Source organism: Chelonoidis abingdonii, chromosome 1 (genome assembly GCF_003597395.2).
Source record: "Chelonoidis abingdonii isolate Lonesome George chromosome 1, CheloAbing_2.0, whole genome shotgun sequence".
Taxonomy (NCBI): domain Eukaryota; kingdom Metazoa; phylum Chordata; order Testudines; family Testudinidae; genus Chelonoidis; species Chelonoidis abingdonii.
The window spans coordinates 98,289,673-98,313,459 of NC_133769.1; the positions used below are offsets into that span (position 1 = coordinate 98,289,673).

The window sequence follows — 23,787 nt, forward strand, 5'->3', positions numbered from 1 at the left end:
ACCCTGAAGCAGATCCTCTAGAATTGGGGGCCAATCTGCCTTCATACCACACAATCAATGGACACCAATCAGCAACCAGCCATGTACCTCCCTCACAACAAGTGCACATTCCTTTGCAAAACACAAACAAGGTGAGAAACACACACACAAAACTTTCACTAGGGAGTCAAATAGACATGATATTGCGCGCACGCACACACACACACACACACACATATACGCCCGCACACAAATTCTACCCTCAGAGCCTGATCTTGTGAAGTCCTCCACACCCTCAACTGCCATTGGGCTGGATTCTGATCATGCTTAAATGAGGGATAACTCCACTGATGTCAACAGAGTCAGACTGGTGTAAGAGCAGAATGAGCCCCATTGACTTCAGTGGCATTACTGTGGATTCACATCAGTGCAACTGGGAAGACAGTTTGGTTCATAAACCCCAGCTCTGAGCCTGGGGACTGACTGCACTTAATATCTGACTGAGGCTCATTTTGTTTTGCCTTTTTTAATTCTAGTTTCTTTTTTCTGTGATGTATACATGGATATAGATATATAAAAAATAACAGATCCAATTCTCTATAGACAGTTTTTGCGCCTTTGGGCTTCTAAAATAAAATTTGTCACAATTACAGAAACCTAAGGTGGAGGGAAACAAACCCTGAACATCTGAGTTTCTTCTCTTAGCAGCTTTCTTTCTTTCTTTCTTTTTTTGGGGTGGAGTGCGGTGGAATAAAATAAAAAGACAAATCCCAAACAAGCAAGTAAATAAATAAAATAAAATAAAATAAAATAAACAATATACACCAGAAAATGAACACATTCAGCAGTTGCCATGTTGCCTCCATCTCCTCCCTTCCCAGAGCATTCCTGTTGCGTTCACACACACTCATCAAAGTAACCTCAAATCACTTCCAACGCTCCCCCTCCATTTGGGTTTTCCTGCTCTCTGGGCCAGATCTTCAGCTGGTGTCAACTTGCATTTCTCCACTGAAACCAGAGCTATACTGATTTACTCCGGCTGAGGACCTCCATGGAGCTCTGCCGATTTACACTGGCTGAGGAGCTGGCCCAGGATCATTAATTTTCAAAATGGAAGTATGAATGATAAATGACGTTCTCAGAAACAACCAAACCCTCCTTGGGTTCTTATCTCCTTTCCCCTCCCTGTCCCCAAGTCCCTCCACCCTTCCTCCTGCTTAGCACTTTCTGGAAGTCATAATCGCTCAGTAAAAAAAATAAATAAATCAATCTCTCTCTCTATGTATATGTATATAACTAAACTGCTGCCACCCGGGCAGGTGTTTGGCTGGTGGGCCCAGTCCCTCCAAGCCGAGCGGTGCCCTCCTCATCCCTGTGGTCTCTGCAGTGGTGCTCCCGGTCCAGCGTGTGGGCGGGAATGTTGCCATATTGCTTTCGCTCTCTCAAACCTCAGAGGTACAGTACCAGAGTATTTACTAAATATATATATATATATTTATATATTGTGTTTGTGTGTTTCTTTTTCCCACAATCCTTTGGAATTTGCTGCCGGGAAATGGTAGCACAAGGCGCACCCTCGCCCACGCTGCTCGCTCCCCTCCCTACCCCAGGGACCCTCATCTGTTCCTCTTGCTGACTCCATTGCCCAGCTCCAGCTCAGAAGGGAGTGGGGAGCTGCGGTCTGCCGTCCCCAGTTTATCGGGGCTGTCTGACTCCTCACCATCACCTGGCGAGGGGGTGTCCTTGCAGAAGTCCGTCACCCAGGAGGGCATGGAGAGGAACCCCCGGGGGTCAACTGAGTAGAACGGCTTGGCTTCGTTGGTGATGGGCCCTCGGGAGGAGGGGTTGGCGTTGAGGCTGCTTGTGCTGTTGCACTTCTTCACAAGCGCCCGGCCCGGGGGCGGTGGGGGTGGGGAGAAAAGAGAAGTCAGGGAGAGGCTGCTGAGGGTCTCTGACTGCTCGCTGTTGTTGCCACCCCTCAGGCTGCTACCCGCGCCCTCCTCATCAGAAGGGTCCATGGAGTCATGATGAGTGCAGCCAGGGCTTGTGCTCCCTCCACTGCTGTGGCTCCGCTGATGCCGCCTGATGTTCTGCAGGCTGAATATCCCACGGCCTCGCAGGTTCCGCCTCCGGGATGCAGGGGAAAGCGGAGCTGCCATGGTTCTTTGGGTGGCAGCCATTGGCATCGGGCACAGTGCCACTGGGAGGTCCAGGGTGCACTGGGGTGAGTCGCTAAGGTTCAAGCTGTCCTCCAGGGTGGTCTGCAAGCTGCCTTCTGAGCTACTGCTCCTGCTGTCATCAAGGGAGGTGTCACTGTCTGTGGCCTAAGAGAACAATATGCAACAAAGGGAAAGCTTTCAATCTCAGTTCCTTGCATCTGGGGCAACTGGGGTGAGATGAAATATGGCAAGAGCTACAGTCCACTTGAAAGGGCTCCTATAAACCACCAGTTAGATGGCCGGAACATCTCTGGCCCTGTATTCAGCCTCTACGGGTGCCTTTGAGCCGTGGGACTGTCTGTTCCATTGTCACCATCAGACGATAAGGTCACAATCGGAGCAGGGCAGAGAAAGGTAATTCTATTTCAGGATGGATTTTAGTATTTAGAAATTTGGTTTCACTCGGATTCGAAATGCAAACCAAACATTCTGAAATTCTCTGCCAAAGGCCATGGAGCCGGGCTCTGGGGCAATCCACCTGGAAGGCTGCCCCAGGGGCATATGCTCTGCAAACCCATGCTGCTGAGGAGCAAGGGCTCACAGCTCCCTGTCAGTCTGCCCTGCTGAGGAGTGAGGTGGGTGCTGACTGGACACAAGGCAGGGATCTGTCGGAACTGCATCAAAATCAACCATCTCTGCAGAACACTTTGGTTTTGACGAACTGGCAAATTCTGATGAAAAAAGGTTGGGTCAAAATTGTTCAATAAGGTGATGGGGAGACAGGGGAGAGCCCAAAGGGAGGGGGAAATGCCTTAATTTCTCTGTTTTGTTGGTCTTCTTTGTTATTTCACATTTTAGTTGTTTACAACAAAGGGTTCTGGAGACCTCAGGCTTTAACATAGGTGTATTAGAGGGTGTCTGATTTTCTCTTCCTCTGGAATGGGCCAACCCTTCTTCAGCTTCACTCTCCAGCAGCCCAGAACATGAGCCATTCAGGAGACACCTTAGCATAAGCACAGCAGGGGAGTCCTCATGGCTTCTCCTTCCCACCACCTGTGTTTCTCAAATACATTTTATTTCCCCTCCTCCACTCTGTTCTCCCCAGTCTCCTAAGTGACAAACAGCAATATCTACCTGGGAGATAGAGGCCAGATGGGATATGAACAGAGACAAGGCCAGGGACACAGAGTCCATCTGGATGGAATACAGACCTAACAAGAACTGTGCGTGTGGCCATGAAGGAAGGTCCATTCCTGTTCTATTTGGACTTCATTGCTCCTGTTGCTTGGGCCCTGTGAGCACATCTGGCTTCCTACCCACCTTCTTTAACTCCTGCCGAGACTATTTTTACATGTTGAACCCAAGGGCTAACGCCCTCTCCGCCACCAGGCCAAGTCCTTAAGTGGAAAGTGTTGTGTTGCCACTAGCAGGATCAGCACCAAACTTATAAAGAGGGGTGTCTGGGGCTACCTCTTTATACCTGCCATCCAAGCAGCAGGAGCCCGGGAGGCAACGCTCAGGAGCCAATGTGAACTCATGCTTACTTGGATCTAGATTGAGTCTGTCAAGCTAACTTGTGACCCAAACCAGGCCAGTGCATGTTTTCTGGAAGCAGAGGGCCAGTGCCATCCAGTTCCTTCTTCCCTAGTACTCACTATGAATAACTCTTCAACCTAGTGTACTCTCTGTTCCCAGTAGTGATCTATCCCTTTGATCCCCCAGATCCAATGAACTCTAGGCCACAGTTGCCAACTTTCATGTGGTATATAAACACCCCAACTTTCACAATAAGCCAAAAATCAAGCTAATCCCATTTCAAAACAAGGCCAAAACAAGCCAATCCCTAAGAACTCCAATACTCTATGTGACTAGATCCCCCCGGCGTGCAGTCTGGGGCTGTGGTGGGCCTGCTGTGCAGCCCTGACTCTCTCCCCACCTTGCCCCTGCTTGCCCCATCCTTGCCCCTACTTGCCGGGAGCCAATTAAAAAAAAGAAGCAACAAGCTACAGCAAGCCTCAACCTATGAGCCAAAACCTAGCCAACAAGCAACTCACAAGCCAGTTAAGTCAAAAACAAGCCCAATTTGTGTTTTTATTTCTGTGGGTTTGGCATGTCTGCTCTAGGCCCTTCTTCTCTCTTTCCTCCCCTCAGCTCCCTCTTTGCTTGGGCCCGTATCGTGATGGGTGGGAAGCAAGGCCCTTACCTGGTGGAGTAGTGAGCAGTTCACACTTCGGGATCGCAGTGATGCCCATGAACCCTGCAGAGAGATTTTAGGAAGGCTGCCTGGACAGGAAACCTTCTCCTGCCCGGTCTGGTTGGCAGAGATGGCTGGGTGGAAAAACTCCACTGGTACAGGTAACAGTGGCCTGGATGTACCTGGAGAAAAGGATCTGGGGGGAACTGGCAGAGTGGGGCAAGGAGGTGAAATGAAAACAGAAAAATAAGACCTGAAGAGTCCATTGATCCACTTTGGAGTCTCTGTTTCTACCAAGGTAAGGGTCTTGTAAGCCCTGTAAACTGAAGGTGTTTAGCGACATGGATCCAGAATGCTGAGTGTTCACACATTCCATTGATCCCAGTTTCCACGTAATTACCAGAGTTAGTAACAGACTCAGAAGCACTAACAGAGCTTGGAGCAACAACCCAACAAGGAAATGGGGAGCAATATGCCCCTCCCATAAATGTCCTTGGAGAAAAAGGCTGAGACATGATGGGCCAAAGTTAACCCAGGTGCAAATCCACGGAAGTCAATGGAATTACAGCTGGGCTCCTGCAGAGTAGCAGAAAAGGGAAATACACAAAAAGGTGACTGGGGAGCTCACTGGCCCCATAAGGCCAGAGACATGTGCTTAGAAGTGGAATGAGGACTCTTGTTTCCAAGGCAGATGAAAGTACTGTATGGACCCTAGAGATAAGGAGCATGGCCTCAGGAGATGGTGGCACTGTCCACACTACAGAGTTAGCATAGTTCATCCACCCAGTTGCTAGCTGATGTGACACTGGCTTTGAAGTCTTTGGGCCTCATTCTCAATTGCATCCTGCTCCAGCTGTCCAAAGGGACCTTAGTGTAAAAGAGAATCATGTTCTTTAAGACTGTGAACATCTGTCTGTCTAGGGCAACTCTGAGGAAAGATAATAGTCACTATAAAAGGTGCCAGGGAAACCAAGCAAGCACCACACCAGTGCTTAATTTGTGCCATGGCTTGCCAGGACTGAATCCCGGCACCTCTAGGTTTGGCAATTCATAGCCCCAACACCTCTGAGCTTGCTGCATCAGTTATGAATGTAAAACAATTGCTTGAGCCCCGGCACCTCTTTCATTAAAATTGACCCCTGCACCATACTGAGATTGGCAAACTGAGAGTGAATTCTTCTTTAGTGAAATCCTGTATCACAGAACTGTATTCCTTACCAAAATAAAGCAGAGCCAGGTCAGACTAACGGAACCAGTCTGCACTGTCAGCAGAGCTAGCATCAAACGACCACACTGTCCAGGAGAATGGAGGGGATTTTCTTTACCTTGATTACTCTCCTGCTTCAGCCAGGACTGGACGGGGTTGAAAGGGATTTTCTCCATTTCACACAAGTAACTTTCCGGAGCTGGAGAAGCACCTGTTGTTGTTAATGGGAAGAAACATTCCCCCAAATCTCCCATGCCCATGGAGTCAGGACTGTTCTGGCCATCCTGCTGAAAAAATTAGAGATATCTTTTGTGAAATTAAAAATCACATGGATGGGGTGAAGCTGCCTGAGCAAGCTCTGGAGATGGGGTGGATTCTGAAGATATCTGGGCAGTGCACATTCATATTAGCAAATGGACATTCCAAAGGGTTACACCCCCATCCCCCTAAATATATTTCCAGTCAAAGCAAGCCATTGATAGTGGTAAAAGGAGCTGTAGCTTACACCCCCCTCTGTGTTCTCATCAGATCTGTCTGAGTGATAAGTGATAAGTCTGAGTGTCTGAGTGATAAGTCTCTAGGGGAGGAGTTGCTGCTAAGTGTCTGACACTCACATTCTTCATGATCAGTAGGGGAATACACGGCACTCCAGGCTGCGCTGTGACAGAGGTACAGAGTGTGGCACATTAAGAGGAACACGTACACGATCAGCTGGTGCTAATGGCCAACAGATGTGGTCCTGTTTCAAGATACACTCACCCCTTGTAACCTCCTCCACTGGGAAAAGCCAGACCCTCACAGAATTCACTCTCATGCCCTAAGTGAGGAATGGGTTCTTGCCAAACCACTGCTAGGAGGAATGGTGGCCCTTTCAAGGAAGGATGTGTCATTCAGGGCCTGGGAGGATGCACGCTCTTCCTACTGTGTATGCATATATCCCAAATACCTAGGATGCTCCTACCTTGGTCTCCTTAGGACTCAACTGACAGATGCTGCGATTGTCTAAATCATCCCCTAGCAGGATGGAAGAAGACTTGTCTGAGTTGAGGGATAAGCCTTCCATTTCAGCGAGCTGAACCTAGAAGAGGAGAAAGAAGCTGTCACAGGATATGGCCTGAATCTATTTCTCAACCAATCCTGCTGTTTTAAGGCTGGATGGGTGCAGGGAGAGAGCCCAGGCACCTGAGACTGACTTAAAAAATATTCCTTTATATATACTATGTATTTCCTAACCCAGAGCTAGGGTTGGTGAGACAACCCACTTCTAGTAAAGCACGTAAATGAAAACTGGGAGCTGCCAGGGACCAGTCCAGATGATGGGTTCCCTGATCAAGACTCCCCTGGGGTGAAAGATGGAGAGAGGAATCCAGAGTCTGTCCCAGGGTCAGAGTTTGTCACTAAGTTCCTCAAGTGTTGGGCTCACTGAGCCAGAGCCAGGAGAGGACTTCCTTAGTCTGGGGAAAACAGTCTGCCCCAGAGACAGAGCAGTGGGGAAGAATCCCATACACCAACAATTAGTTCGTGGCAAGCTGAGGTGTGAATCTACCCTGCACTAGGCTTTGGCAGACGGACTTTTCCTGTGGACCTGCTGCCATGCATTAAGAGTTCATTAATCTAGTCCTCTCTGACCTTCAGCAGGGTCCATGCAGACAGACAGCCCACATTAGGCTAGTGTGGGGTGGATTCACACCCCACCTCACTGCAAACTAAATGTTGTGTACACAACCCCCTAGTCTGGAGACATCAGAGTGTGCTCTGATGCTGGACGAGGAGAAGGCCCCCTCAGTCTGGGGCTAATGAAGATTGTCCTAGTTAAATAGTGTGAAGGCTCTTTCATGCCAGGGATAATCATGCCACTTTCAGTCCATGCCAGTGTAATGCTTTTGATTCTCTCTCACCTTAACTACTATAACTTATTCCCTTCTGGCCTCTCTGCTTCTTCTCTCTCTCACTTTTAATCTATCCAGCACCTCAACTAATATCATCTTCTCCTCCCTGTTGCTTTATCTATGGCACCCCGTCCTCCATTCCCTTCATTGGCTTCCTCTTTCTTTATCAGGTATAACAAAGCTCACCATTCTCAGCCTTCAGGCTCTGCATAGCTCTGCTCCTGCCTACATCTCTGTTCATTTCATCCCTCAATCCATTTTACACCCTACACTCCCCTCCCCAACCTTCTCTCCTTCCTTTGCCTTCTCCCATTTGCATCTCTCCTCTACCCTTGGAAAGCTTCTCCTTCTTCCTGTATGCCAAGCAGCCTCCCTCTCCTTCTTCAAACATCCTTCCTTCCCTCAGCCTTCCCTCACTGGTCTCTAGAGCAGAGCTAGCTCCTACTCCTGCACCTGATCCTTTATTGTTGTTGTATCTATCTTATTTCGGGCTGCATGCTCCTCAGGACCGGGATCTTGTCCTCCTATGTGTTTGAACAGACCAGCTGCACCAGTGGCACTATGTAAATAACAATAAGTTGATGATTTGGTGATATGACTCCTTCAGGCTGGAAGTTTATTGGTCTTTGCCAGTGTCAGTGACTGGAAGAGGACTCCTTCAGAGTGATAATTCACTTGTAATAAACAAAAGAAAAAACCTGATGTACATTTTTAAAGAGACCTGACATCCATAGGCATTAGGTTGTTCCAACACAAGAACACTATGTTGTATAACTGCTCCTTTTGCTCAAATACAAAAGCCACCAGCTCAGAGCATTAACAAACTCAGAAACCCACAACTGCATTATGTCAAACATGCTACTCAGCAACCAGTCAACAACAATTTATGGTCTAGAAAGCACAGTCTGAATCCGGCCCCATTCGACACGTGTGCTCATCCATGATGTATAAGCAAACAATTCACCAAAACAACCTTAACTCTGTCCCTATAGACATGTAAGTATGAAATAGGAAAAAATCTGAGACAACCTCCTTCAACCATAACAAAGCATTTCAAATCATCAGTGACCACAAACACAAGAATATTTTACTCTTTGTTGAACTGCTATTCTGCAAATCTGTCCACCTTGCAGTCTACACAAAAAGACATACTTAACAAAGTCATAAATAGACAATGAACAGGTTCAAAGCCTGTTCACCATTTTTCATTGACAAACCCTAGGCTGCGGATTAAACACTCCATGGACCATCAATACACATTGCTAGTGTGTACGCAAACCTGATAAAGACAGAAAATGAAATGACAGTAATGACATGAAAAGGGAACAACTTTGTAGTGAGGAAGGGTCTTCTTATATTTTAATATGACAACTTCTATAGACTACAGACTACTTAGAACTCTCCTGAATAAAGTTGATGAAGTAAAAATGAAATGATGACAGTGGGCAGTTCACTATACCAGTAGATTGGTCTAAAAAATTCAAAGATGGCCACATGCATAGTCACCGAACTTCTTATATCTCTTAGAAAAATGACTAGATCCAGACATAACAAATTATAGAGTCATAGAGTTCAAGGCCAGAAGGGGGCACCAGATCGTCCCTTTGAAAATAGGGACGCCGTCATGACAATCTTCGTGTGAAGAACTGTTTTGAAAACAAGGCTTCAGGGGTTGAGTCCTGCAAAATGTTGAGTAGAGCTGAACAAAATCTTTTGACCAACCTTTTTTTGGGTGAAAAATGCAGATTTGGCAACACTGAAACATTTTGCAAATTTGTGTCCACTTCACCAAACTGTTTATATAAAAAAATCCCTCCCCCGCAAAATTCCCCAAAAGTTGAAGTGTTTCATTTTGACATTTTAAAGTTTTCCGATCAAAATGACTTTTTGTTTAGAAATTTCCTTCAATTTAATTTTTTTACACATGCAAATACATTTTAAAAGCTGCTTGAAATCAAAACAAAACATTTTGTTCAATCCAAAACACTTTTTTTTTTTTTTACTTTTCAATTTGCTTAAAATTTTGGTTTGGAGTCGCTCAAAACAAATTTTTTTTGAATCACCAGCAAACCCAAAACCTTACTATGCATGGCTCTAGTGCTGAACACTTTCGCTTGGCAGAGCAGAACGCTTAGCACATACCTAAGAACTTTAAGCATGTGTAGTGTTTTGGCTGGATTGAGCTGGAGCACTTAGTACACTGCTGGATCAAGCCCTAGATAAGAAGGGAACAACTTGAAGGCTGTAGGCAAGTGCTGTCACGGGGCAGTTTTCAACCTGTTTTGGCATGGTGCTCCCTTATAATTTTGATGAAGCGCATACATGTTGAATAGGGCCAGATGAAGAATGTGCTCTGTCTATTTACATTTTGATTGATTACTCTACAGTGTGTTTGAAATGTCTGTGTACATCCTAGATTTTTAATGTTAGTGTTTGTATTTGGACAGCCTTCAGTGTTGCACAGCATAGTGTTCTTCTGGTGGAATTTCCTTGTTGTTTTTCACAAAAGTTTTATACTATGTAATTATGGATAAAAAATAATGATACATGTATCTGGTTAAGACGTTGAACTTTAATTTTACTTTAATATGATTTAGAAAATAAAAATATTTAAATTTTAAAGCTAAATTGTTCCTGCATGAGTTGATCAATAATTTCCTTTAAATTCCAGAATGTATTTATATGAATCAAAAATATCAACTTTGGAAAATAATTTATAATTCTAAAGTGATTATTGGAACTTTTTTAAAATTACAAATCAATTCTTTCACAGTTGTTTTTACTTTCCTCATTTCTCATGCTCCAAACCTTGATTCCTGCTTCTTCTTCCAGTTTTTCATCTCTGTAGACTTTCTGAAGTCCACAGAATCTGCTGCAGACCTTAACAGGTCTGCAGGAACCACTGACCCAATGTGGAATCTACTAACGTTCACAGCAGATCCTCCAGACTTCAAAAAGTCTGCAGGGAAGAATATCTGGGCTCACAAGTTGGAAACAAGGTATGGAATTTGGGGGAGCTGAGAAGTAAGGGGCAGATGACTCAAAAAAAGACCCAAGTGGGCCCAAAGAAATTCTGCTGAGCTTAGAAGCTTTGCTGACATGTTGAGCTGAGGTAGGCAGGCGTGGGAGACCCTGGGGACCCATAGGACATCTGTAGGGTTAGCGGGAATGCTCAAGACTACTGCTGGTTGTCACCTACTCATAATTCAGTTGCATACAGCAGCACATACATAGTAATGATGCTCATGAAAGTCCATGATTCATCATCTTTCCCTTTAGCCCTATTTCTTTTCCTTTCCCTTGACTTGGATTCTAAAGTTTTATTACCACGGGGGAAGATGCCACCACAAGTACCCTTTGTGGCTGTGAAAATTCTGCCACCCTACCCCTTGGTGGTGGTGTGGTGATTTTGCTGTCGACCTTCCTGCATGAGAGGGTGGGGAAATTCTCCTGCCACTTGCCTCCTCATGCATGATGCTGAAGATTATAGCCAAGATTTTCAAGTGATTTTAGGTGCCTTACTTTTTGGGTACCCACCCTGGGAAGCCTTAAATGGGCCTGGTTAACAGAAAGTGCTTAGCACTCACTCTCTAAATATCAGGCCCCTTGAAGGGCCTTGAGTTGGGCACCCAAAAATGCAGGCTCCCCAAATTACTAGTCACCTGGGTATACCACTACATGCCCCCTGTGGATGAGGTCTTGAAGACTCAGCAATTGGAGAAGAATAGCAGCATCTGGCTATTGCTGCCTCTGAGGAAGACTCATTGAGAAGGCTGTGGCTGGAATAAGAAGGCCTGGTGCCTTGGACCCAGGGGCATGAAGCCAATCCATTGCTCTCTTTATGTACAGAGGAGAGAGTAATCTACCAATGAGAACTCTTGACACTCTAACTTCACTAACTCATTTCAACCGTAAAACCGTAGAATGCAAATTAACTAGACAGGGAATGGTGATGATTGGTTGTGTTACCACTGATATCACATTGACATTATATAAGAATAACCTGAGCTATTGACACAACTCTAACCACAATCATAACAGTTAGGTACAACAATTGTTAAAAATTTTACTTAATTACAACCTAATTTCTTTCAGACTTTTCAGTGAATTTTAATGGAAAATCCAAGGTTTAGGGAAGGATTTTCAAAAGCACCTAAAAGTGATTTAGGAGCACAAGTCTCATGGAATGTCCATGGGACTTGTGCTCCTAAGTCCTTTATGTGATTTTCAAACTCACATCCTTAGAAAGAAGCCATTTTTAGCTAGAAGGATCCCCTCCAAAAAAAGAGAGACTCAAAAACTTCCTTAATGGGCCAATTTTTAATTAATTTTAACTAGGGTTGTCAAGCGATTAAAAAAATTAATCACAATTAATTGCATGATTAAAAAAATTAATCACAATTAATCATGCTGTTAAACAATAATACAACAACAATAATACCATTTATTTAAATTTTTTTGTTTTCTACATTTTAAAATATATTTATTTCAATTACAACACAGAACACAAAGTACACAGTGCTGTTAATATTTATTTTTGATTTGCACTGTAAAAGACAAAAGAAATAGTATTTTTCAATTCCCCCATTGCAAGTACTGTAGTGAAATCTCTTTATCAAGAAAGTTGAATTTACAAATGTAGAATTGTGTAAAAAAAAATCCTGCATTTAAAAATAAAACAATATAAAGCTGTAGAGCCTACAGGTCCATTCCGTCCTACTTCTTGTTCAGTCAATCGCTCAGACAAAGAAGTTTGCTTACATTTGCAGGAGATAATGCTACCTGCTTCTTGTTTACAATGTCACCTGAAAGTGAGAACAGGCATTCGCATGGCACTGTTGTAGCTGGCGTTGCAAGATATTTACGTGCCAAATGCACTAAAGATTCGTATGTCCCTTTGTGCTTCAGTCACCATTCCAGAGGACATGTGTCCATGCTGATGACTTTTAAGACTTCGGAAAGCATGCTCCACACCTCATCCCTCTTATATTTTGGAAGGCACTTCAGATTTTTAAATCTTGGGTCGAGTGCTATAACTATCTTTAGAAATCTCACATTGGTATCTTCTTTGTGTTTTGTCAAATCTGCAGTGAAAGTGTTCTTAAAAGAAACAACATGTGTTGGGCCATCATCTGAGCCTGCTATAATATGAAATATATGGCAGAATGCAGGTAAAACAGAGCAGGAGACATACAATTCTCCCGCAAAGAGTTCAGTCACAAATTTAACTAAAACATTTTTTTAACAAGCATCATCAGCATGGAAGCGTGTCCTCTGGAATGGCAGCCGAAGCATGAAGGGGCATATGAAAGTTTAGCATATCTGGCATGTAAATACCTTGCAATACCGGCTACAAAAGTGCCATGCGAATGTTTGTTCTCACTTTCAGGTGACATGGTAAATAATAAGAGGCACCATAATGTCCCATAAATGTAAACAAACTTGTTTGTCTGAGTGATTGGCTGAACAAGAAGTAGGACTGAGTGGACTTGTAGGCTCAAAAGTTTCACATTGTTTTGTTTTTTAATGCAACTATGTAACAAAAATAATCTATATTTGTAAATTGCACTTTCGCAATAAAGAGATTGCACAACAGTACTTATATATGGTGATTTGAAAAATACTATTTTTTGTTTATCATTTTTAGAGTGCAAATATTAGTAATAAAAATAATAATATAAAGTGAGCACGGTGCACTTTGTATTCTGTGTTGTAACTGAAATCAATATATTTGAAAATGTAGAAAAACATCCAAAAATATTTAATAAATTTCACTTGGTATTCTATTGCTTAACAGTGTGATTAAAACTGCAATTAATCATGATTAATTTTTTTAACTGTGATTCATTTTTTTGAGTTAATCATATGAGTTAACTGCAATTAATCAACAACACTAATTTTAACTCAAACTAATTAACAAATTTACTTGAAAATCCAATCTTTCCTCACTGATTATGGCCCGAATTAATCAATGCATTTAACCACGTGCTTAACTCCCATGGACATCAATGGGACTTCAGAAAGCGCATGCTTAAAGTTAAGCATAGGCTTAAATGCTCTGAGAATTGGGCCCTGAGTGCTGAAAATCTGGGGAAGATACACTATGTCCTTCACATAAACAAATCTCTTCTTTAAGTGAAAAACTGAATGCAACTGGGGAGGCTACTGTACCGCAGCCATGATATCTCCACCTCTAGTTTATTCTCTCCTGTCATCCTTTCTGATATATCTGCCTTTCCTTCCTGCTTTCTACCAGTACATACGTGCCTTCCATTGCTTAGGAGGAGAGGCCAATATCAGAAATTCACTGTAGTAACAAAGGTCAAAGCTTCTGTCTAAACAATCTATGGAGCTCTCCTCAGGGAAACCTCAAGGGTATGAGCGTGTGTGTGTGTATTGAGGGGTTCCCTCCCAATCCTCGCATGCAGGTTACCTCTTGCTTGTCATGGTTACACTTCTCGCACATGGCCGGCGAGGAGTAATGATGGAAGACGGAGCCCGATAGGTTATCGATGATCATTAACTCCCCGTCGAAGGAGTCCTTAATAATTAAAGAGACACTGTCCAGCCATAAGTTCTCCTAGGGGACAAGAAAGGGGGAGGATGGGAGAAATTATTTAAAGAACCCAGACTTTTTTGCTTTAATATGTTCTGCGAATTTAGGGCCAGATTCTGCCACCCTTACTCAGAGGGAGTAGCACTTCACTCTATGAGCAAGCTCGCTCAAGTCAGTGAGGCTGGACGTGGAGAAAGGTGTCACTTAAGGTGAGTGATGGTGGCAGAATCCAGCACGTAGGACTTGTCTACACTTGTAACACTACAGATGTGCCACTGCAGTGCTTCAGTGTAGACCAGTGGATTACGACCTGTGGTCCATGGACCCCTGGGGGTCCTCAGACTATGTCTAAGGGGTCTGCGAAAGGTTGTCATTACCATAGAACAGTGGTTTTCAACCTGTGGTTCACAGACTCCTGGGGATCTGCAGACTAAGTCTATGATTTCCATAGAGATTCGTGCTTCCATTTGAAATTTTGTAGGGGTCCACAAATGGAAAAAGGTTGAAAACCCCTGGTGTAGACACTACCTGTGCTGACAGGAGGGGTTCTCCCATTGATGTAAGTAACCACTCCCTGAGGGTATGTCTACACTACCCGCCAGATCGGCAGGCAGCAATCGATCCAGCGGGGGTCGATTTATTGCATCTAATCTAGACACAATAAATCAATCCCCAAGCGCTCTCCCGTCGACTCCTGTACTCCACCGCTGCGAGAGGCGCAGGTGGCAGGGGCGGCTCCAGGCACTAGCTCAGCAAGCGCTTGCCTGGGGCGGCAAGCCGCGGGAGGCGGCGTGCTGGTCACTGTGAGGGCGGTAGTCAGGCATCCTTCAGTGATGTGCCTGCAGGAGGTCTGCCGGTCCCACGGCTTCAGTGGCAATTCGGCAGCGGGTACACCGAAGCTGCAGGACCAGCAGATCATCCACAGAAATGCCGCTAAATCCACGTGACCACGGACCACCCGCAAGTGTGCCACCGAAGGCCGCCTGACTGCCGTGCTTGAGGTGGCAAAAAACAGGGGAGCGGCAGCAGTCAACTCACTGCGATGAAGACACCACAGTAAGTCAATCTGAGTACGTCGACTTGAGCTACATTATTCACGTAGCTGAAAATTGCGTAACTTAGATTGATCCCACCCCACCAGTGTAGACCAGGCCTAAGAAGTGGTAGCTTGGTCTGTGGAAGACTTCTTCCATCGACCTAGCATTGTCTATCCCGGGGGTTAGGCATAGCTACATTGCTCAGGGGAGTGGTTTTTTCACACCCCCTAATCGATGAAGCTGGGTTGACTTAGCTTTTTAATTAGACCGGGCCTTAGTGTTCGTGTGAAATGGAGGGACTAACATCACTAGTTGCCAGTGCAGACAGGCACTGTGTAAGCTTCGCTTCCAGCTCTGCCAATGCACCTCATTCCTGCTATTCCAATCCTGAGCTCCCCACACAAAATACTCTGCTAATGCACCTTAACCTTGACCTGCAGCACCCTTCCTATCATAATCCTGAGCTTCCTGCACAGCTCTGACAATGGACCTCCAACCTGTCCTGCAGTACTCCCTGCACCCCTTGCTATTCCAGTCCTGGCCCCACACAACTCCACCAATGCACCGGTACAACCCAATTCACCCAAGCTAGACCTGAATGCAAACCAGTCATCAGTCTGTATCCCATTATTAAGCCCTAAATCATCTAGACTGCCCTCCTTCTCCCCACCCCAGCCTGCTACAATCTTGCTGGTAAGCACAAAAGTTTACCCACCTGTGCTGGAGAGAAACATCGCATGCACAGACGTCCTTCAGGGTCCACTCTGCCATCACCTCCACCCTGTCCTGAGCTCGGGGAGCTCACGCTGCGGGGGCAGAGCCCATGTGCCATCTCAAGCTCAATCTCGGCATCCATTTCCGCATCCTCCTGCGCCTCCTTGTTGCTGTCGTCGAGGTGTTTCATGAGCACAGCTACCACCACGTTGATGAGGACGAATTGTGCTGTGAGCACGAAGCTGACAAAGTAGAGTGGTGAGATGAACTGCAGGTTGCTGAGGCAACTCCGGTCATCATGGGTGCAGTCCCGCAGGGTATCCTTGAGGAAAGGGCAGGTGTAAGAGGAAGTGGTGGGAAAAAGGAGGGAAGAACTAGAGTAAGAATTTAAATTTGGCTGCTCCCTCAGTCAAAAAACACAGAATCCAATGCCAGGCAGGACTAAGGTCTTCCAATACCCGGTGCTGTCTGAGCATGTGGGATCCTCAGTGCTCGGTGCCCCCCGCAAAACAGGAAGACCATCACATTTGACAATCTCTGCTCAGTGCTCCAGAAACAGGTGCCCTCTTCCCCATAGGCCTAGGGAGAAAATTCCTTTCAGACCCACAAATGTAATCATTTTAATCCTGCAAGTGTGAGCAAGAGTCACTGCAACTAAATGCCTAATCCCCTTCATCTCCCAAAGACACTACCCATGTCCAAAGAATTGCCCATTCCCCCCCTTGAATCCCTGTGAGCTATTTAATTTGGAGCAATAAGATTTGAAAACATCTGCCTGAGGTTTCTAAATCACAAGCCATTCCCACTGCAGCTCCAGGTGTGTGTCATACCAAATGCACCCCTGACTCAGCCTGGGAGAAGGGGCTAGAGTGGTGATGGCGGTGAATCTCCCATCTCAGCGTGGCCACACTGTTGTCCTGCTCCTTGAAGAGAGAGTTTGCACTTCTCTCAGCCAGCTGCCTGCAAGACTAGATGGGCCAATGGTCTGATCGAGTCTGGCAGGAGGTAGGATCCTGGACTAGAAGGGCCAGTGGTCTGAACTGGCAAGCCAACATCTACATTTCCCCATCATCTAGCTCCCGTGAAAACAGTTCTTGTCAGAAAACAGGGCCTGCAACAGACCCAGTCTCCAGGCCCCCTAATGAGTGCAGCTGGCCTGTAGTAGATTGTCTAATAGGTTACACTATCTGACTGACCGGAAGAGTCAGCAGACTGGCTCTTAAACCGAGCAGCAGCTGCTACTTTAAGTATTTGTCCCTGGCTGCAACAGCTGCTGTCTTGGACCCAGCCCTGCTCCTACCTAGCCTCACTCTAAGTAACCCAGTTTTGACCCTGGGCCCTGACTCCGGCTGTGACCCTTGGCTCTGGCATTGGGCCTATGACTCTGGGTCTGATGCCCACTCTAACCCCTAGGCATTGCCACCCATGTCCCAGTCACTGACAGTTCCCCACGCAGTGCTGATCCCTCCCACTCCAGCGTAGAATTTCTCTTTCTCGGAGGCCCATGTTACCTTCATGATTCCATTCCAGTTGTCGCCAGTGGAGACCTGGAAGAGCGTGAGGAAGGCCATCCCAAAGTTCTCAAAGGTGGCATGGCGGCTCATGCCCTCACAGGGATTCTCGTCATTGCACACTGCAAAAGAAGGGATTTATAATTGGGCAATGGGTATGTTCCTAGCTCTCAGAGTGTACCAGGGACTCAGAATAAGACCCCCCTGTGACCATTTCACTCTGAGTTTATTGGCCTCACATCCAGAAGTCTGCACTCAGTGGCTCCAGTCTACAGTCTCATGGGCTGGGTCCATAGTAGTAATGACCAATGGTTGGACATTGTCTAGGAGTATCAGAATAATCACTCCAACCCCAGGATATCAATCAGCATAACTCATTTCCCAGGGATGTCTCCCAGCATGCTTAATAGTCCAAAACATAGTTCTCCCTTACCCCATGGCTGTCGATCCATGCCTGCAAGCTTGCTGTGCTGGCACCATCCATTAAAATGAAGGGATTTTGAGGTTGTACCTGCTACAGTCAGCAGCATAGCAAGTGCGTGTGAGCTAGATGTACTCGGCATACTAGTGAGAGTGGTAAAATGCTACCCCCAGAACACCCAGTAGTAGTCACTTGATCAAGGGCCTAATCCTCTTGGTGTGAAAGATGATTTCCTGCCCCTCTTCATGTACTTGGCTGAAAGTTTTGCCCATTGATACATGTCAACATGGACTAAAGGAGTGCATGAATTTCTCCTGAGTCTTCCCTGTAGCCATTTGGCTGGTATTGGGACAGACAGGAGCTGATTTACTGAGGCAGTGAATGGAAAGCAAAGATTTAAGAATGAGAGAAAACCATCTCTCTTTCTCATTCTGAACAGGTTTTTTTGAAAGGCTGAAATTCCTATCACGGCAAATACCCAGAGAGGAGGAAAAGGTCATCAGAATACCCAGCCTTTTCATTAAATCAGAACAGGGCCTGCTGCAATATGGGAAACTGACATTTTCTTTTGCAATTCTGTGGCTCACATAAGAGCATGGCACACTTGAAACTTACCCAGCTTCCCAAAGAGCTCCACTCCTAGAGCAGCGTAGATGAAAAAGAGGAGCATGAAGAGCAGTCCGAGGTTCCCCACCTGAAACCAAACCAAACCATATCAGCCTACCCCAAGCCAAGCCAGGTGAGACTGAATAACAACAGGCCAAGCCAGATAGCATCACTCAAGCAGCAGCAACAGAACACCATCAAATATTTCCACTCCAAAACCTTTAGGAACTTCACACACGCAACCACTCAGAACCTGGGAAGTCACCAGTGAAGCCACCAGTCATGCTCACAGCAACCTCATCTCCAGGCATCAGCTTAGCAAGCAGGTGCTTGTGGCGGCCACTCCGAAGAGGGGTGGCAGGTCCAGCTATTTGGTGACAATTCAGCAGAGGGTCCCTCACTCCCGGTCGGAGCGAAGGACCTCCTGCTAAATTGCCGCAGATCGCGATCGCGGCTTTTTTTTTTTCTTTGGCTGCTTGGGGCGGCAAAAACCCTGGAGCCGGCCCTGCTCATCTCCCCAGGCCTTCCTACCCAAACATCATAACCCTCAAAGCCACTCACAGCCACCACAGCGCGTTTCATTTGTAGCCTATAGCCAGTCATCGAGTTCCTCACAATCCCACCCCTCAGACTTCAAGCCCAGAGAGATGAAGATAATCACATTTAGGCACACATGGTATCGTGAAGCCTATCACACGTGACAAAGTATGAGTCGAGAGTAAAATTTTACCCCAGAGAGCCTCCCTCCCCAGCTCCCCCTCAGTGCTGCTGCCTGGTGCATTGTGGGAGTCAAGGTACTAGTCAAATGTGGGGGCAGAAGAGGGTGAGAGCAGGTTTATCAGCGAGCACCATGGGAGTAGGCATGCAGCAGGGGGCAGAAGGAATGAACTAGGCTCTCCTGACATGTGTGATGGGAGGGGAACAAGGGCGAAGAGAGACTGCAGCGAATCAAGTAGGGGACTAGGTCTATGTATGAGGAGCTTTGAATGTAAGGAGCAGGTAGCCTGTGGGAGAGAGCCCAGTTTCTATGCCTCCAGCTATTGGCACTTGCAGGGTTTCCCATGGGGCTGCTGTCTGGTGCACCACGGGAGCTGTGCCAGCAGTAACAGGGGAAAGTACTCCTCTGTTATCCCTCCTCAATATGCCCGTCTGCCTCTCCTAATCCTGGCTCCGTTATCTGCAGTGGGGAGTGTGAGGAACAGGACAGTGTGTCCAGAAGGTAGACTGGGCAGCTACTGGGAAGTAGCTGATGTCAGCTGGTAGCTCTGTGGGCAGAGCTAGGCGAGGTGCTGATGAAGGAGGGGAGTAACTCTGATCTGGTTACATTTAAAAATTTGAAAAGCAGCCTGTGTGTGAGATGTCAGCACGTGTGTGTGCGCTTGTGCGTACACACTGAAGGGGGGAGGAGGGTTCTAGCCACAGGGAGCTGAAAAAAGCTGAGACGCTCAGGGATAAATTTCCAAAAGGGATTTTTTTTTAATTACATATTTATTCACTTTTCAGAATGGTTGCAGAGTAACAAAGACAGGCAGGGGATTCAAATAGGACAGCCAGAGAAGCTTTCCATGCCATTAGCAAGTCAAAATCATTGATGACTCTGCTCTATAATATAAAGAGAAAGGTCTAGAGGAGAAGAGAATGCCAGGGAAAGGAGAGATTGTTTTAAAACACTTCTTCTGCCAATGTTAATAAATCCTGGAGAAAAATAATATTATGGATAATTTAATTGTCCCATGAAGAGTTAGTGTGTAAAATATAGAGACTAAATTAAATCATTTAAATGTGAAACAGAGGGGTTTTAGTATTGCCTTAAGAGCACATTTTAATACAATTTTGACTGTGGCTATGAGGAAGTTTAGACTTGAAATTAGATGAAGGTTTCTAACCATCAGAGGAGTGAGTGAAGTTCTGGAACAGCCTTCCAAGAAGAGTAGATGGGGCAAAAGACATATCTGGCTTCAAGACTAAGCTTGATAAGTTTATGGAGGAGATGGTATGATGGGATAGCCTAATTTTGGCAACTAATTTGTCTTTGACTACTAGCGGGTAAAATAGATGCCCAATGCTTGTGATGGATGTTAGACGGGATGGATCTGAGTTACTACAGAGAATTCTTTCCAGGGTGCTGGCTGGTGAGTCTTGTCCACATGCTCAGGTTTAGCTGATCCCATATTTGGGTTAGGAAGGAATTTTCCTCCAGGGCAGATTGGCAGAAGCCTGGGGGGTTTCGCCTTCCTCTGCAGCATGGGCACGGGTCACTTGCGGAAGATTGCTCCTCTGTATCTTGAAGTCTTAAACCACAATTGAGGACTTCAATGGCTCAGACACAGGCTTGATACAGGAATGGGTGGGTGAGATTCTGTGGCTTGCGTTGTGCAGGAGGTCAGATTAGATGGTCATAATGGTCCCTTCTGATCTTAAAGTCTATAAGTCTATGATTCTTAGTCAACCTTTCCCTATTACAGAATCAAGGGCCATCAGATAGGAAGGTCCTGACTAGACTCCTTCCATGCTGGAAATTCCTACTGGAAATTCCTGGACCCAGTACTCTTTGCAAGGGGGCACCTTCTTTTAATAGTTGTTTGTGTGTGTGCAGGGGCAGATATTAAGAACTCTTGCTTAGCAGTGAGGTTCTTTGGTGAAATAATGTGAAAAACCCAGGATTTATCAAGCATGGAAGAATGGTGACCTTGTGACCAAGGTACTGCCTTGGGATTCAGAAGATCTGCATTCAATTGTTAGCTGTGCCCCAGAATCCCTAAGTGACCCTAAGCAACTTAACTGCAGTTCTGTGGCTTGGTTTCCCCATCTGTAAAATGGAGAAAAGAGCACTGACTTTGTTTAGTTAGGCTGTAAACTCTTTGAGACAGGGGCTGTCTCTTATTCTGCATATTATACATAAGTGATAAAAGGTTTAGAAAATCTGACCCATGAGGAAAAGTTAAAAAAACTGGGCCTGGTTAGTCCTGAGAAAAGACGACTGAGGGAGGACCTGATAACAGTCTTCAAATATGTTCAGGGTTGTTATAAACAGGACAGTGGCCACTTGCTCTCCATGTCTCCTGAAGGACTAGTAATCAGCTTAATCTGCAGCAGGGAGATTTAAGTTAGATATATGGAAAAACTTTCTAACTATCAGGGTAGTTAAGAACTGGAACAGGTTACCAAGGAAGCCTGCGGTATCCCTGTCATTGGAAGGTTTTAAGGACAGGTTGGACAAACACCTGTCAGGGTTTCTCTGCGTTTCCTTGGTCTTGCCTCAGCACATGGGACTGGACATGATGGGCTCTCTAAGTTCCTTCCAGCCCTGCATCTCTATGATGCTATTAGAGCAACTAGCACAATAGGGCCCTGGTCTAAACTGGCGCCCCTCACTGCGACTATGATAAATAAATAATCTCAATAAATACAGGGAAGTCAGATGAAACCCAGAATTCAGTGAAGACCGGAAACTGTGTTTCCATCTCGTTCTTGTGCCAGGTGATTTCCTTTAATTCAGATGGACATGGTTTAGTGACAAAAATATCAGAATTAAGTTCCTTGTGTAACTGCTTGTGCTGTTCTCAGATTGATTTTCAGCCTGGCCTCATTCACATACACTGTTGTATTACCTAATAAATCAGCTGACAAATGCCTGTGCATTTCAATATCAGATAAGATTACTGTCTGCTCTGGGCTTGCCAGAGGAATGATCTGATCTATGATCAATAGAGCTACTTGGTGCCATTATTCCTTCCTTAACATATCTCTCTGGAGGATCCAAAAGAGAAGAGAACTGTCTCTCTGGCTGCTCATCCATCATGGGGGCTTCTCTCAGCGGGTCTGATGCCTGCATGAAGTGGCGCATGAATAACTCATTCCAAAACAGCTGTCACTTACAGTTCGTGAAATCCTTCCATCTAGCTGCCTTTCAGGAGGCATTTAGCTGTATGCTCTACAAGCCACCACAGGTAGCGTTACTGCTTCTTGCGGGATGAGAGGCTCAAAATCATTTGCGGACCAAGGAGGAGAAGAGGGAAATGGAAAGCAAGCAAGAAGGCGGCGGCAGAGGTGAAGCAAGCACAGCATGGAAGAGAATAGTGGAAAGGGAGCACAAGTGGGAAAGAACGAGAGGGTCACAGAAGAGACACTTGAACATCTGTTTTCTCCCTAAAATGGCCACAGTTTGCTCTCCATCCTCATGGCAAAAGAGTGTGAGGAAAGTGACAGCAGCAAGGGGGAAGGGGCAGCCAGAAATAAAGCAGGGAAGCAGCTCTCACCCAGGAATGGAGCATTGCTTTATTCAGTAACACCATGGGGGGATAAAGTCATGAGCAGACAAGCCCAGAAAGAAATGAATGTAACCACGTGACATTTCGACAGGAGCACGACCCTCCGGCACATCATGCCACTATCTTAAAGACCTCAGCAGACACCGTCTCTCTGATTCTAGGCGCGCTCAGGGAAATGAACTAATGGAAAGACTGGTGCACAAAAGGGGCATCTTTCTAGTAGCTGGTTTCTTTTACCTGCGGTAGAGCTTGCACAACTGTGTCCAGTAACGCCCGCATTCCTGTCGCCATCTTCAGCAGCTTCAGCACTGGTACCAGAACCAAAACAAAAATGTCCCTCAGTACTGGGACTCAAGGGAGAGAAATCTGCTTCCAATATGCCAGGACAACTGGAAGGAGCACACCAGGCGGGTGTTCTGCTGCTCTCCTCCATTGTAAAACTGACCCACCAACCTCTCGCTCCTTCTCCAACTGGCCATTTTCCTTCCATGCCCCACCCCCACGGTCCCCCACATGGTCCCTTCCATTCGAACTCATCCCTCTGCATACTAATGACCCCTTCTCTCTCATTCCATGCCCACTCTGGTCTCTTCCATTCTATCCGTATACATCCTGCACACTGGCCCTCCCTTTCCCAACACCACACATCACCAATCTCTCCTACTCCAATTCCATATCCTTCTACACCTGCTTCATTCCCTCCTCCATCTCCTTTTTGCAAATACAGCTTTGCAAGTATTCGCCCACATCACTGAAAATCTGTCCTCTCCAGTGCAAATCGTATAGGCCCTTGGTCTTTTCTGTAAAAATTACAGCAATATTTGCATTACAATAGAAAAGAAGAAAGAATTTGTTTCTCACAAAATCTGCCAATCGTTTTGGTCCCTCTCACAAAGTGAAAGCCACTACTGCTTTCCTGGACAAAGGTGCATCTAAATGTCAAATTGAGGGCAATCAGGAGAAAGCCTAAAGGATTGTCTACATATAAAAATCAATCAGGAATAAGGTGGTGGATTAACTATTTATGATTAAACTCCATGTGTGGATGCTCTTATTCTGGAATAAAAGTGCTTTGTTCTGAATAAACGTAATCCGAAATGAATTAAGCTAATTCAGAATAAGGCACTCTTATTCCGGAATAAGAGCGTCCACACACAGAGTTAATCTAGAATAGCTATTCCAGAATAACTGCTCTTGTAATCAAGCCCTGAGTTTCTATGGCCATCCAAGATTAGATATGAGA

At 45.7% G+C, this 23,787-nt stretch overlaps 1 protein-coding gene across 1 annotated transcript in view; it reads right to left on the reverse strand.

Moving 5' to 3' along the window:
• Positions 1-217: 217 nt before the first annotated feature.
• The window catches only part of CACNA1I (calcium voltage-gated channel subunit alpha1 I), a 162,300-nt gene continuing 138,730 nt past the window's right edge, over positions 218-23,787 (reverse strand). Inside the window, exons 27-35 of the mRNA XM_075068160.1 lie at positions 22,782-22,852; positions 18,283-18,361; positions 17,247-17,368; positions 15,737-16,057; positions 13,862-14,008; positions 6,501-6,617; positions 5,658-5,826; positions 4,342-4,538; positions 218-2,303 (exon numbers count right to left, since the gene is read on the reverse strand). Of these exons, the coding sequence (XP_074924261.1) occupies positions 1,596-2,303; positions 4,342-4,538; positions 5,658-5,826; positions 6,501-6,617; positions 13,862-14,008; positions 15,737-16,057; positions 17,247-17,368; positions 18,283-18,361; positions 22,782-22,852 (1,931 nt within the window). The 3' untranslated portion in view covers positions 218-1,595. The remainder of the gene's footprint in view (positions 2,304-4,341; positions 4,539-5,657; positions 5,827-6,500; positions 6,618-13,861; positions 14,009-15,736; positions 16,058-17,246; positions 17,369-18,282; positions 18,362-22,781; positions 22,853-23,787) is intronic.